Source organism: Trichomycterus rosablanca, chromosome 9, assembly GCF_030014385.1.
Source record: "Trichomycterus rosablanca isolate fTriRos1 chromosome 9, fTriRos1.hap1, whole genome shotgun sequence".
In the NCBI taxonomy this organism is placed as follows: Eukaryota; Metazoa; Chordata; class Actinopteri; order Siluriformes; family Trichomycteridae; genus Trichomycterus; species Trichomycterus rosablanca.
The window spans coordinates 10,919,711-10,935,778 of NC_085996.1; the positions used below are offsets into that span (position 1 = coordinate 10,919,711).

The 16,068-nt window shown below is 38.2% G+C and overlaps 2 protein-coding genes across 2 annotated transcripts in view; one reads left to right on the plus strand and one right to left on the minus strand.

Moving 5' to 3' along the window:
- The window catches only part of mei4 (meiosis-specific, MEI4 homolog (S. cerevisiae)), a 41,879-nt gene extending 32,469 nt beyond the window's left edge, over positions 1–9,410 (minus strand). The window contains exons 1-3 of the mRNA XM_063001133.1: positions 9,077–9,410; positions 7,202–7,435; positions 5,705–6,228 (exon numbers count right to left, since the gene is read on the minus strand). Of these exons, the coding sequence (XP_062857203.1) occupies positions 5,705–6,228; positions 7,202–7,435; positions 9,077–9,098 (780 nt within the window). The 5' untranslated portion in view covers positions 9,099–9,410. The remainder of the gene's footprint in view (positions 1–5,704; positions 6,229–7,201; positions 7,436–9,076) is intronic.
- Positions 9,411–14,412: 5,002 nt separating this feature from the next.
- LOC134319869 (5-hydroxytryptamine receptor 1B-like) lies at positions 14,413–15,567 on the plus strand. The gene has a single exon (XM_063001134.1). It carries the CDS (start codon positions 14,413–14,415, stop codon positions 15,565–15,567), a length of 1,155 nt encoding a protein of 384 aa, XP_062857204.1.
- The last annotated feature ends 501 nt before the right edge of the window (positions 15,568–16,068 follow it).

Genomic DNA, 16,068 nt, shown 5'->3' on the forward strand with positions numbered 1-16,068 from the left:
GCTTGGTTTATTTGATGGAAGAAACTAATAGGTTGTGGTGCGCCAAAACCAGAATTTAAAAGCATAAATGACACTAATTTTAGCTGGATTATTTTTTTGTTATGAAAAAAAAATCATATAAAAAATGTATTAATCAATTTTCACTCACCACTTCATCTTGTTCATGGTCTGGTGAGTTCAGGGGCAACCATTTATTCACTCACATCTAGAAGCAGCTAATCTAGCTACTGCATGTTTTTGGGAGGTGGTAAAAAACTGCCAATTGACCCATGTTAATGTTGCACCCACTATACCAGCTGTGTCACCATGCAAAAAAATACATGAAAGATACTATGTACCAAAATCAAGTACTGGTCTGACCACAACTAAAAAAAAATAAACATTTATTTATAATTTTGTTTTTTGAGTAAAAAGTAAAATACTTTTAAGATTATGAAAAAAAGAGTCATTTAATAGAAATAGATTTTTATAGCATATAGCATAAAACTCTAATTCAGGATTGCCAACAACACACTCCAAAATGACGATGTTTTGTCAGTGGCATTTTGTAAACATGCTTTCACTGGAATCAGCATTACTTTATTTATTCTTTATGATTAGAAATGACATGCTATGAGCGTTCGAGTGGCGCAGCAGTGAAATACTCTAATCTTAGCTCTGCTATCAGCCCGCCGGGTGCTTACCCAGACACATGATTGGCTGTGTGTCTGTAAGGGGTTGACAATGGCCGAACAGGGTTTTCTCAAAACTGCTGCGCCTGCATAATGTTTAAGTATTGTTTACGCAAACACAGTCATTATTAGGGTATGACAAGATTTAAGTGATGTAAACATATATAACAGGTGTGAATTACATCAAAGCGAGAGTTAGTTTAGTCTGCTGATGACAACTGAACCTCTGAACTCATTATATTTATTTTTAAAGATGTTACCCACCAAATGAATGTGTAATTTAGTTAAACACACTTACACTACATGGCCAAAAGTATTTGTATGCCTGACCATGAGCTCCCTGGACATCACATTTCATAAAAAAAGGTATTAAAATAAAGTCACCTTTTGTGATCTTTTTAGCCATAACAGCCACTCTTCTGAGAGGGCTTTTTACAAGACTTAAGAAGTATGTCTGTGGAAATTTGTGCCCATTCTGTTAAAAGAGCAGTTGATGTTCCAGTTCATTTCAAAACTGTGAAGGTTAGGGCTCTGTGCAGGCCACTACACATTCTTTAAACCAGCGCTCCCCAACCTTTTTTGCACCACGGACCAATTTTATATAAAATAAAATTTTACGGACGGGGGTGGGGGGTTGGATTAAAAATAGAATAACTATACTGCTCACAAATGAGCTTTTTCCACTGCAAAGAGACGCTGCTTCCACCTGGGGGTGATGTGAGCAGTGTTTTCATTGCTGATGTCGCGTCTCCAATTATTTATTCTCTCTGTGCGGCCCGGTAATAAATGACTCACGGACCAGTACCAGTCCGCGGCCCGGTGGTTGGGGACCACTGCTTTAAACCAAGATTGTCATGTCTTTACAAATCCTTACAGAACTTTGTGCAGAGGCACATTCATCCTGGAACAGGAAAAAGCCTTCCAAAAACTGTTGCTGCAGAGCAGCATATAATTTATCAAATTTATAAAATAGATTGTTTTTACACCTGTTAGCAATTGTTGTGGCTGAAACACATGCAACCAGATATAAATTAGATGATGAGTTGAATCAGGTACATTTGAATTCAGAAGAAAACAACAACATAGTCCATTATGACCTGATTTAAATGTCCCGTAGTGCCTCTCACACAAAGGACACAGCGTGAGTCCTCAACTAAAAGACTGAAACACTACACAAAACACACATGCTTTCCACTTGCCTTTTAATAGCTTGAAACAGGCAAGGCTGAATCTAGTTAATGTGGAAGGACATCGGAGATTATTTAACAATAAAGCACTGTTATTATAAAAAGTCATCATTTTGTCTGCAACAATGCATGCACATGAAAAACATCCATCAAGGACATTTGAACAGAAAAACACCACTGAGTAACAAATTGCTTCAGTGCAAACTGCAAACACAGAAGATGTTGCCCTTCATTAAAACAGCTGTTAAATGCTAAATCAAAGGCAAGCACAAAGAAAAGCAAGCAATCTTTTCTCATTTCATCAGCTCAGAAATGTTTCAAGAGAAGCGGTTCACTTCTTTATGTAAGCAAAATGGTAACGTGCAGTGAAAATGTATTCATTAATCTTACTAAAGAAGAAGACAAATACAATTTCACTGGGCCATTGGTCAAACGTGTTGACACACACAAGGAATTTGGCTTTAGCCGTTGGTGTCTCCACACCACAGCTGGGAGCCACATCAACACAAGAATTGTTCATTTAAAGCTTTATGAATTAGGCTCCCATGACTAAGCAGCCACACACCAGATTAAAAAAATGCTAAAAGTGCAGTGGTTCTCAAATACACTGACCAGGCATAACATTATGACCACTGACAGGTAAAGTGAATAACACTGATTATCTCTTCATCACGGCACCTGTTAGTAGGGGGGATATATTGGGCAGCGAGTGAACATTTTATCCTCAAACTTGATGTGTTAGAAGCAGGAAAAATGGGCGAGCGTGAGGATTTGAGCGAGTTTGACAAGGGTCAGACGACTGGGTCAGAGCATCTCCAAAATTGCAGCTTTTGTGGGGTGTTCCCGGTCTGCAGTGGTCAGTATCTATCAAAAGTGGTCCAAGGAAAAAACTGTGGTAAACCGGCGACAGGGTCATGGGCGGCTAAGGCTCATTGATGCACGTGGGGAGCGAAGGCTGGCCCGTGTGGACCGATCCAACAGACGAGCTACTGTAGCTCAAACTGCTGAAGAAGTTAATGCTGGTTCTGATAGAAAGGTGTCAGAATACACAGTGAGTCGCAGTTGCAGAGCTGTTTTGGCAGCACAATATTAGGAAGGTGGTCATAATGTTATGCCTTATCGGTGTATTTTGGAACCATCCAAAACATTTTATGTGCCAAAAAAATAGCACACAGATTTAGAAGACGTTGAGCAAAGATTCATAGTCGTGTCTGCCAATTTTCATTACTTTAAATTTATTTCCTTTTCCCGATTTACCACCACTTTATTCTGGTCAGGGCTGCGGTGGGTCCAGTTTTTCCAGAATCACTGGGTGCAATGCAGAAAGTAAGTCTTTAGTGATCATCAGAATGAGTTCAATTTCTAAAGGAATACTAACAATTAATGTAAAAAAAAAAAAAAAACACATAACAGACAGTAACTGGCTTGTGTTTAGTGACATGGGGGTGAGTTAAAGTGGTGCAATATTACTTTTTAGATAAATATAGTAACAGCTTACAGCCATTAAGAAAATGCAATAACACTGTGGCTGGCAACTTAAAAACCCCCGTTCTAAAGAACTGTGTGCTTTTACACCTTTCATCAACACATAATGATCTCCATACACAAATAGAATGCACTAGTTAAAAAAAAAAAGACTATTTTATGGGTCTTATTATTCAATATTTCAAACCACACAAATACTCTTGTGGCAAAATGGAAGTGCATACCTGTAGTCCAGTCATGTTTCGAAATCTTAACTAAATCCTGCTTAGAAAAGTTGAGGTTCATATGGCTAAAGAAGGGGGGGGGGGGGGGGGGGGGGGCAACTGTGCCAACAATTTTTCTTCCATACTTTTCCATTCCACTGAATTGTCTGATGGTGACACACACCTCTAGGCAGGGATTAGATACTGTGTGATTTTTTTTTCAGGTCACTGAAAACATACAGTCATCACCACAGATGTGAAGATAAAGATTGATTCTGAACCTTTTTTTTAGATAGGCCAACCATATCTCAGAAAAAAAGGCTACAACTGAAGATATGGTCTCCTTAAATAACCTTAAGCAAAGAAATATATATACATATACACCAATCAACCATAACATTAAAACCACCTCCTTGTTTCTACACTCACTGTCCATTTTATCAGCTCCACTTACCATATAGGAGCACTTTGTAGTTCTACAATTACTGACTGTAGTCCATCTGTCCAGCATGCTTTGTTAGCCCCCTTTCATGCTGGTCAGGACTCTCCCAGGACCACTACAGATAGGGTATTATTTGGGTGGTGGATCATTCTCAGCACTGCAGTGACACTGACATGGTGGTGGTGTGTTAGTGTGTGTTGTGCTGGTATGAGTGGATCAGACACAGCAATGCTGATGATGGAGTTTTTGAACACCTCACTGTCACTGCTGGACTGAGAATAGTCCCAAACCAAAAATATCCAGCCAACAGCGCCCCGTGGGCAGCGTCCTGTGACCACTGATCTAGGTCTAGTAGATGACCAACTCAAACAGCAGCAATAGATGAGTGATCGTCTCTGACTTTACATCTACAAGGTGGACCAGGAGTGGTAGGAGTGTCTAATAGAGTGGACAGTGAGTGGACACGGTATTTAAAAACTCCAGCAGCGCTGCTGTGTCTGATCCACTCATACCAGCACAACACACACTAACACACCACCACCATGTCAGTGTCACTGCAGAGCTGACAATGATCCACCACCTAAATAATACCTGCTCTCTAGTGGTCCTGACCATTGAAGAACAGGGTGAAAGCTGGTTAAAAAAGTATGTTGAGAAACAGATGGACTACAGTCAGTAATTGTAGAACTACAAAGTGCTTCTATATGGTAAGTGGAGCTGTGTATATATATATTCTCACTTTCTTAGCAGAACATTTTTCAATTACACATAGTGTTTTTATTAGGATCCACTGATTTATTTCACTGTCCTGATGCACAAGCCATTTACACCTCAGTGTTAGCTCAGAAGCAGACCTGACATTCTCCTGATAGATATGAACTCAATGTTCCCATATAAACAGCAGCTATCCAGGTTCTGACACAGCTAAAACAAGCATCACCCATACCCACTAACATCGCCATGTTTGACTATGTTCCTATCAAGCTACTTTTGCTTTTACCCAGACATACTGAGACCCTTGTTTTCCAAAAAGCTTTAATTTTGATGTTTTATGCTTAGAACACTATCTTGGTTGATTAGGTATGTTCATAGAGCATTAGCCCAAATGGTTTATGGATCATACTGGTGCTTTTTGCCAAGGTCTGATCATCCCTGGTGTTTCTTGTACCGTGGAGTCTTAAACTCAGGCCTTTGTTTTTCTCCTTGCTGCTCTTTCCCCTGACTACTGCACATTTTTTCGTGTCCTTCATTTGGAGATAATGACTCTCACTATGGTTCGGTACAGTCTTGTACCATGAAATAGCTCTGTAAACCCTTACCAAGTTTATACGATTCAATAGAGAAGCTTTTCTAGACTAGCTTTAGATGGTGTAGCGTTTCTGCAACAACGTAAAATGTATTTTTCATTTTCCTCTTTTATCACCACTTTATCCTGGTCCGGGTCACAGTGGGTCGGGTTTCTCCAGAATCACTGGGCACACTGCGGTACCACACCCCAGACATGATGGCAATTCAGTTTTGTAAACTGGTTAATTGGCTAACCAAGTAAAAATACTTGTTGGATTCCTTAAATACATTTCATTATGTTTAATAAAATGTGTTTTATTTATTTACCCACTAGGTTTAATGAAAGTAAAACATTAAACTAAGGTAATTAAAAAGGGAACTATTACACCAAATGCCAGACCATACATAAAGCTAAGGAAAGACTCTTACCTTATTAAGCTGACTGTTGCTCAGCAGAAGTCTGAGCAGCTCTTCAAGCAACTCTTCTGCTCTCTCCGTATACTGCACTGAAGGTTTCTGCTGGCCTCCTCCTGTTTCCAAAGCCTGTGCTGCCAGGCATGAAGCCTGGACTAGAAGGTTTTGCTGTAAAACATCTCCAAGGCTTTCTTTCCCAGATACACGGTAGGCCTCCACTATAGATCTGATCATGTGAAGAGCAGAGTCCTGCACCACCGAATCCCCTTCATCCATCTCCATGTTCTTACCAGTCCTGCGCAGTGCACACAGGTTTTGCAGAAACTGCATGTGCTGGGACAGATTGCATTCCTCAGTGCCACCTTGCAGGTAAAAGTGATGAACGGATGATGGCAGGCTGGCAGACGGAAGCGCAGCATCTACTGGATCTACTGTTTGGGAAAAAGTCTGGGTGTTGCTGCTTGTACCACAGCCTGAGTCATTCTGTGAAAGCTGTGCATATGTGAGATCCTGGGAGAGAAGCTTCACTACATCTTCACCTGTAGAAAGATTAAAGTCTGCTGACTATTTTATTGTATTTCCAAGTATTTTGCTTAATATTAAAAAGTTTTTTTTACAGTTATTCAACTAATCTAAAATTCAAATAATTCATTTTATTCTCGCAAGGCCATCTGTCGTCTAAGATAATCCAAAGTGTTATGCCTAGTGCACACTAGAAGAATTTTACAACCATAGCTGGTTTTAAAGTTGTATGAGACCCAACATATATAATTAAATCTTTACTCTTAAATTATATCTAATTTATCAACCCCCTCACCTTTCCCCTTTTATTCAGAACAAAACACTACATGCAACAGTTGTAGTAAGGCACATTTAAAATGTCTTTGTACTTTATTAAATCCATAATGCCATGTATCCTAACAAGGTTCCCTGGACATCTAACGGAAGAAGAGCTCCAAAACATCAAACACTCCAATCTGACCAATAGGGAGTAATAGGTTCATTTCTGGAAAACCATCTTCCGTTAAATAAAAAATACACTTTATAAGTATTGGTTGCCAAAAAGCTCTGTTTTTGTCAGTTGACCCTAGGGCCAGCTTACAAATCAAGTCACAGCAGTGTCTAGTAAACTCCAGGCACCTATATTTGTGGTTAAATAATGCAAAATATTATGGTAACAGAGTTACCACTTTATTAGGCACATCAAACTTGTACCATCATTTACTGACCATCTTAACAAAAACACCTAGCACAAGTGCATGTAGCTAGCAGTCAGCAGTCTATGATGGACTAGGTTGATGATTGCTAAAAACTATACACTATATGGCTGCACATCTTTAATTATAGAGCTATGGCATTAAAGTAACATGCAAAAGAGAAATGGATCCAAAAATACATTTCTATTAAGCATGAAAGGTCTGTTAGTATTTTTTTATTACTTTTACCTGGACTGTAATCTGTTTAATAAATGTGTTTTAAAGTACGATGTGGATGCAAATGAATGCCACTTACCCTGTGCTGCCTCAGTGCCACTTCTCTGCTTTGTTAGCAATTTAGTGAGGAGGAGTTCTTGTCTCAGTTGTAACACTTCACCTCTCAGACCTTCTGCTTTCACTTTCCAGTTCACCTCCTGCTGTTTGACTTTAGCAGCTAGATATTCTGCATGCTCTCGTCCAGTCTTATCTGCCGGCTTGCGTTTTATAATGGCTAGTGCTATAGCAAGCTTAGCACTTCTGGTGAACCATTCTGTAAACAATAAAATAAAGAAAACAATGTTTTACAAGCTAGAGGTCAGTTGTGGGGGATTACGGCTTAAACGTTAATTTAGAATTTAAAGACAGTGTTTAACATTTTACATTTTCGTCATTTAGCAGACGCTCTTATCCAGAGCGACTTACAAAAGTGCTCCCATAGTGAACATTATCTTACTCTAGTTTAAGCAGACTACTTAAGTAGATTTAAGTAGTCTTTAAGACTTGAATGCAATGTGTGTCAAATTCTTTAACCAATTCTCTACTCTAAAACCAATTAGAATTAACAAATGACCATTGTTAGTCAATGATTAACTGTTAACCAGACAAAATATAAAACACATTCCTGAGTTTTAAATCAACATGGCTTTGACTGATGGCTTGTTGACAGTAATGTAGAATAGAAACATAAATGTGAATAGCATTACCAGAGCTAGTTCAGCATTCAGAATGTAGTTATTTTAGTTAGTAAAGAGCAGTTCATCACAGTCCACACACACACATTTACTCAGTCCACAGTCTAGGGGCAATCCACCTACTTTATTTTTTACATCTATTTATTTTATCTTATTTCATGTATGTTATTACTTATATTTTATTTCATTTATCTGTTAATTTATTTTTGAGTGATAAATGTTTTTTGGAAAGAACCAAAGGGTAGGTATTGACCCAGGTCATGTTGTTCTAGGAATGAACAAAAATAGACTGTCTGAATAATTTTAGTGTTTACAGCTCTAATGTTTCCATAATCCGGCTTATTTTAGAGTACATTTAACTTGCAAATACCAGCACCAAACCACAGCGGTATAATGATTTGATTTCTACCTACACAAAGTATAGTAAAATAAACAGCTAAATTCAATGTTTTGTTTGTTTTATTAGGATTTTAACGTCACGTTTTACACTTTGGTTACATTCATGACAGAAACGATCGTCACTCTTAACACAAGATTCATCAGTTCACAATTTTAATGTCAAACACAGTCATGGACAATTTTGTATCTCCAATTCACCTCACTTGCATGTCTTTGGAAACCGGAGCTCCCGGAGGAAACCCACACAGACACGGGGAAAACATGCAAACTCCACACAGAAAAAACCTGGACCTTCCCACCTGGGGATCAAACCCAGGACCTTCTTGCTTTGAGGCTACAGTGCTACCCAGTTAGTCACCGCGCCGCCCGCTAAATTCAATGACTGACACCATGGTTATTAAAACACTGACCGCACCAGCAGCTTTGTGTTTATTTAAATAATAATAATAATCCCTGATCAAAGTGTTATTGCTTTTAAAAGTAAAAACACCTTCCACAGAGAACAACCTTTAACACAAGATAATGTTGTGCAAATAACTGTTTTACTGGCATGTGCAAAAGTTATTACATATTAACATATTATTATTATTTTAGTTTTTTTATTATATTAAATGTGGCTAATAACATAAATGTACAATAAACATGAGCAAACCATGTTGTTAGGTATGTTATTTGTACTTAGAAAATCAGAACATGGAGTGTTATATGGGTGTACAAACTTTTGCATAAGACTGTAGCCTGACAGTACTGTTGCTAATGACAACACCATTTATTACACTGCTACTCTATGCTAATTAGATTAGCTAACAAACTTCACTCACCTTCATGTTTATAATTCGACATTTTGGGACATTCACCTCATCCAACGCTCAAGGAACTGTTTCATTTTTAAAAAGCGTAAAGAGAAACATTAATTATATTGTTCTAATCTCTTACTTTTTATCTTTTTAAACATTTTATGAGCCAAAACGCGTTTGTTTATAAAAGTCAGAGGAGTAACAGAGCGTCACGTGACCGCACCGCGCGCGAACAGAAGCGTCACGAGGCTGCGTCCTGATCTGCAAACTGCAGCCTGGATAAAGGACGAGCACAACTCTTATTTTACTCGTTCATGTTCACTTATTCACTTAATCGTGGTTGCGGTGAGTCCGGGGCAACCTGAAAACATCGGGCTCGTGTCGGGGTTGTATTCCACAGAGTCGTATTTACACAGGGTTGCCAGATTGGAGAGTTTGAGCTAATTTGAGGGTTGTGGTTGTTCAACTGCTAGTGTACAGATCCACCACAAGCCAGACACAGTAGTTAAAAGAATAGTAGATAAAAAGAATGAATAAGTACAGTATTGGGTAGCACTGTCGCCTCACAGCAAGAAGGTCCTGGGTTCGATTTCCAGGTGCGGCGGTCCGGGTCCTTTCTGTGTAGAGGTTACATGTTCTCCCCGTGTCTGCGTGGGTTTCCTCCGGGAGCTCCGGTTTCCTCCCAAAGTCCAAAGATGTGCAAGTGAGATAAACTGGAGATACAAAATGGTCCATGACCGAGTTTGACGAATGAATCTTGAAGAATCTTGTGTGATGAGTAGCTACTGTTTCTGTCATTAATGTAAAGTGTGTGACTTTAAAATCTAAATAAATAAACAAACAAACAGTTAAACAAATGTACACTTAATTTAACTTATTAAACAAAGCAATGTGCTGGTTGTGACTATGGTACAGGACTGGTAATCTGTTGGTTGCTGGTTTAAGCCTCACCAGCGCCAAATTGCCACTTGGATACCTGTGGAAGGCTCTCCACTCTGTTGCTTGCATTGTATTCATGTATGATTGATGGTCTGGCAGTGTATTCAGAGGTCTCTATTATATATTATTCACAAATACTTTTACTTCTTTTGTTTCTGGGAACATTAGTAATAATATACATTTTTATAATGCTTTACAATGCATGTTCATACTTTTCTTCCAAAAAAGACTGAAGAATCCAGAAGGTGGATTGGTTGCTCTAAATGTTTCCTGGGTGTGAGGGAGAGTTTGGCTCCATGTCTAGATAGAATTCCCACCCTAAGCCCAGTGTTATTAAGTATTTTAAAACCCATAGAATGCATGATAAGGATAAAGTGAGATAAATTATGTACATACACACACTGATATTAATATAATGCTATATTAGTGGTACATTTACGCATCTGGTACAGGTGGTGCACACACATTAACATGAGTTATCTGTGTCCACATTGTTTTTCTTCTGGATACTCCAGTTCTGCCCTGTCCAGGGTCCAGTTTTCTCCCAAATCCCAAAACCATACAGATGATTGATTGGCAACCCTAAATTGCGCCTAAGCGTAAATAATTGAGTGAATGTGATTAAGTATTGCTTCGGAAATCCTGCAACACACCTTAAAAGATTGACACAGACAACCGGAGTAAATGATAAAAGCAAATAACCAATTTATTTATTCAGCTGAATGACCATTTTCTTAGTGCAAACTCTTACACAAGTTTACAGAAGAGAAAAAGGGTCCCTGCTCCCCCCGCGTCTCCTTCTTATACTCCTCTTTTCCTACCCCTTCATTGCAGCTGTGCTCAGTAATCTAGCTCAAGATCAGCTAATCATCGTTATACCTTCCACAACAAACTTTGCTTGTTAAGCAGGGAGTACGAGCCTGATACGGCTTTTTCCACCAAGGCCAGCATGCCCTGAACTTAACCTAAAGTTACAAACAATTACACTTGTGATTTTTAGTCATGCTATTCTATCAAGAATATACAGTATGTTCATTAGTAAAATATAAATTTTTCCACCACAGTATGTAAGATGAGTAATTGAGTTTGTGATGCTCTGAAACAGTTTGACACTCTGTCCAGGGTTTATTCATGCTTTGCACCCAATATTTCCAAGTAGTGTACAGACCCACCACAACCCAGACTTGGACAAAGTGGTTATTAAATGAATGGATAAGTACAGTATTGTTATTTGTAGTATTTCATTAGTACATTATGCACACTCAATTTAACTAATTAAACAAAACAATGCTGGTTGTAATAGACAATTGACATGCATATTGTATAAGTTGTATGTGACCCAACAAGTTGAAAAAATACCTGGAATTAGGCCATGTGATTGTCTTATTGTTCTGCAAACTTTACTCCATTATTAATCTATATAATAATTTATAATTGCATAATTATTATTCACTTTTCTTTGGCATATTAAGCACACAGCACAGAAGTGATGAAGCAATTTAAACAGAACAAAAAGGACAAAGCTGAATCAGAGTAAGGCTCTAATGAGCACAGGAGACAGTGAAAAGGTTACTCAAGAATAATAATTGTAAAGGTGACAGAAGAAGCAAAAAGTAATCAGCATCATCTTCTATACAGTTCATGCAAATGATATATAAAGACCAAATATGATGTTAACATGTTCTTTTAGTCTATAAAAATAAATCCTTTCAATATCACAAAGATCAAGTATCACCACCAAGTAGTATACAAATGATTTAGTTTTATAGACCAAGATGATAGGGCTGTTTTTTTCCTAAATATGGTGAGTTTTCCTTCGTATTAAATCATGCTTTGTTTATAATTTTAAAACCATTTAGTGTGACAAATATATAATAACAGAAGAAACCTAATACCACTAAAAGCCAGTTAATAATAGAATTTAGGCTGAAATCAATGTTACTTTAATATTTGCGAATCTCAACTAGAGGCTACAAGGCTATAAATGCTAAAACATCTTTAATCTTTGAGCATCTTAAATAAATGTTTATTGGTTCATTATCCAAAAAGGCACCCCTAGCAGCTTTGGATCCAATGTACCTCATTTTACCTTTTACTTTTGTGAAGATATCAATATACTTTACTGTCCTTTTGGTTGCTTTCACACAAGATTTGTTACATTAGGTTCCTTGAAGGATTTTTATCAAATCATTTTTGTGTCAGTGTTGTTTCTTTACTCACCATATAAACATTTTTATCTATCTGAATCGGAAATTTCTATCTGTGAGCGGTGCATCATGCAGTGTAAAACAACTGCTATTTCATGGGCATTTCAACTGCATCATAGGCCCAATGAAGTTAGACCAACTGAAAAAATACAGTGTCTGTTGAAGAACACTGTGAAACCCAGCAGGTAAAATAGGCAGCAAAATCTCTGGAGTCGCTGGAAGTATCAGTGCTGGAACTGAATGTACTGACAGTGCTGCTGTAGCACCAGGGGAATAAAGCCACACAAACTAGAAAGTTGCTGATGTTGCTTCTGAGATTCTTGGCAGTATGTTGTGGACTGTTGTTGTAAATGTATCAAATATCAAAATTAATTAATTCATATGTATTAAATTCATATGTATTAAAAATTAAATAAAGAAAGAAAGAAAAGAAAAGTAAAGAAAGCAAGAAAAAGAAAGAAGGAAAGAAAGAAAGAAAGACAGAAAGAAAGAAAGAAAAGTAAAGAAAGAAAGAAAGAAAGAAAGAAAAGAAAAGTAAAGAAAGCAAGAAAAAGAAAGCAAGAAAAAGAAAGAAAGAAAGAAAGAAAGAAAAGTAAAGTAAAGAAAGCAAGAAAAAGAAAGAAAGAAGGAAAGAAATATAGAAAGAAAGAAAGAAAAGAAAAGTAAAGAAAGCAAAAAAAAGAAAGAAAGAAAGAAAGAAAGAAAGAAAGAAAGAAAGAAAGAAAAGTAAAGTAAAGTAAAGAAAGCAAGAAAAAGAAAGAAAGAAATATAGAAAGAAAGAAAGAAAAGAAAAGTAAAGAAAGCAAGAAAGCAAGAAAAAGAAAGAAAGAAAGAAAGAAAGAAAGAAAGAAAAAAGTAAAGAAAGCAAGAAAAAGAAGGAAAGAAATATAGAAAGAAAGAAAGAAAGAAAAGAAAAGTAAAGAAAGCAAGAAAAAGAAAGAAAGAAGGAAAGAAATATAGAAAGAAAGAAAGAAAGAAAAGAAAAGTAAAGAAAGCAAAAAAAAGAAAGAAAGAAAGAAAGAAAAGTAAAGTAAAGTAAAGAAAGCAAGAAAAAGAAAGAAAGAAGGAAAGAAATATAGAAAGAAAGAAAGAAAAGAAAAGTAAAGAAAGCAAGAAGAAAGAAAGAAAGAAAGAAAGAAAGAAAGAAAGAAAGAAAGAAAGAAAAAAGTAAAGAAAGCAAGAAAAAGAAAGAAAGAAGGAAAGAAATATAGAAAGAAAGAAAGAAAAGAAAAGTAAAGAAAGCAAGAAAAAGAAAGAAAGAAAGAAGGAAGGAAGGAAGGAAGGAAGGAAGGAAGGAAGGAAAAGTAGTTTGTGAAAAACATTGATTTGGACCCATCGCGACCCTGTGGACTTTTTGAGTTCACACAGATTCGAAGTATGGAATCGACACCGACAGTTTGGAGTCGACTCTTCTTATCAATGCACGACAGAAAGTTAACTCTTTAAAACGTTTTTTCAGTGCACATTCAGTGAACTTTTTGTAATATGTTACGTAATTTTAATAAGGAGCCAGTTTCTGTGAATTGATAAAAAAAAAAAAAACAGACTTCAAGAATAAAAAATAAAGAGACATGTGCACCAGTGAATCTATTGCAGAATGCAATATTTAAATAAAACTGAATTAAACCACAACGAAAGAACATAATGAAATCGATTCATTATTTGATTCATTATTTTAGGACCCGGGTGTTGAGACATTTTGCCGGTGATTGAGTGAGTGAATTGTGAGCGCGCTCTCCGTCAGCGCTCCCAGCGCGCGTTCCCGTGGCCACAGGAGCGCATAAAGCACCGGCGCAGCTTTACCAGCGGCATTAGTACCTGTGCAGTTGTTCAGAGACGCTGTGTTACCTCTGCTATCACACCTTACACTGCGATCTGACTGGAATTAAACCACAACAGCAGACACAAACTGCTTCACGAACCGGCTTGTTTACGCGTGGAACATAAAAAGCAACTTACTTGAAGATAATGGGGTGCAAGTGTCTTTGTGCGCGTTTGAGCTTTCGGAATATCACTTAAAGGAAAGAAAATCACGGAAACATCAAGTTTACAGAGTTGTATTAATGCTGGAGGATAATACTTTTTTCAGCTTTGCAGGATCAAGATGACACGAAAGAAACGCTGGATAAACTGAACCAGGTTGTAAAACTAGATGCCGGTTCCATAGGAAGAAAGGCGCACGGCGGCGCATGATTGCGCGTGATGGAGCGCATGATGGAGCGCTCCGATTCGTTCAAACCCACACCGTATGGTGCGTTACTGAACATTACCAACTCTACCGACTCGAATTATACAAATGACACGTCGGAAAAAAGCGCAAGTCTTCTGGCACAGACAGGTGCGGCTGTCTTTTTATCCATTCTGACATGCGCTACCGCTCTATCCAACGCATTCGTCATTGCCACCATATACCAATCCCAAAAACTGCACACACCAGCCAACCTTCTGATCGGCTCTCTAGCTTTTACTGACCTTCTGGTGTCTGTATTGGTGATGCCAATCAGTGCTGCATATACAGTGACTCAAACTTGGACCCTTGGCCAGGTTGTATGTGACATTTGGTTGTCTTCAGACATCACCTGCTGCACAGCGTCCATCCTTCACTTGTGTGTAATTGCTCTTGATCGCTATTGGGCCATCACAGATGCTGTCGGCTACTCGGCTAAACGGACACGTGCTCGTGCCGCCGCTATGATTGCTGGTGCTTGGGTGATTGCCATTTCTATTTCACTGCCACCCTTCTTCTGGAGACAGATCAAGGCAGATGAAGAGGTCACTAGCTGCCATGTCAATCAAGACCACGTCTTCTATACTATCTACTCAACCTTCGGAGCTTTCTACATCCCCACCCTGCTCCTGGTGGTGCTCTATGGTAGGATATACGTTGAAGCTAGGAAGCGAATCTTGAAACAGTCACCCAAAAAAAAGGGGAAAAGACTCACCTCGGCCCAGCTGATCACACACTCGCCAGGATCGGTGGCATCCACTACGTCGCTGACATATGGCACCGCTGAGCTGGTGTCATATGACGGGACAACATCAGTCCCAGCTAACAGCCAGGTGAAGGTCACCATGTCGGACGCGCTCCTGGAGAAGAAGCGGATTTCTGCTGCACGGGAAAGGAAGGCGACCAAAACTTTAGGGATTATACTGGGGGCTTATATTATTTGCTGGCTGCCGTTCTTTATCTACACATTGCTTGTGTCTATCTGCACAACATGCACATTTTATCTAGAGTTATTTGACTTGTTCACATGGCTCGGCTACCTGAACTCGCTTATCAATCCTATTATTTACACCATGTCCAATGAGGACTTTAAGCAGGCCTTCCATAAACTTATACGCTTCAACTGCTGTAGAGCTTCATAAAGGGTCTAACCAGAACATGAAGAACATTGGCATTAGACAGCATCATATTTAAAATGCTACAGACTAGAACCTTTCTAATACCATTGCTTTGGGAAAAATCAACATACAGACGAGTGACAAATGGAAGTCCAATGTAAAAAAAATAGTCAGGTATTGACCATCCATTCAGCAAGTCTCTTTAAATGTAATACACAGATCAAACCATTTGACCTAGAGTTTTGATGATTATGGCTAACACATCCATAATATCCTATACGGGTTCAAATGGGTTGAGATCTAGTGAATGCAAAGGCTGCAGCATATCGTCATACTCATTCAACCATTAAGTCACCCTAAAAGAACCCAGTCTGGGTAAAAATGTTCAACCAATTAATTAGCCAGAATAACTGTATTGATTTGCAAATGCACTCAAATCATCTCAGTCACATGCAAACATCCCCAACCATCATACTAGAGCCATCTGAACCTTACTGTAGGGTTTAAGCATTTAGGCCTGTAGAA

Excerpts from the sequence above, each read along its gene's own strand:
- LOC134319869 (XM_063001134.1), top strand. The coding sequence starts at position 14,413 with ATGGAGCGCTCCGATTCGTTCAAACCCACACCGTATGGTGCGTTACTG.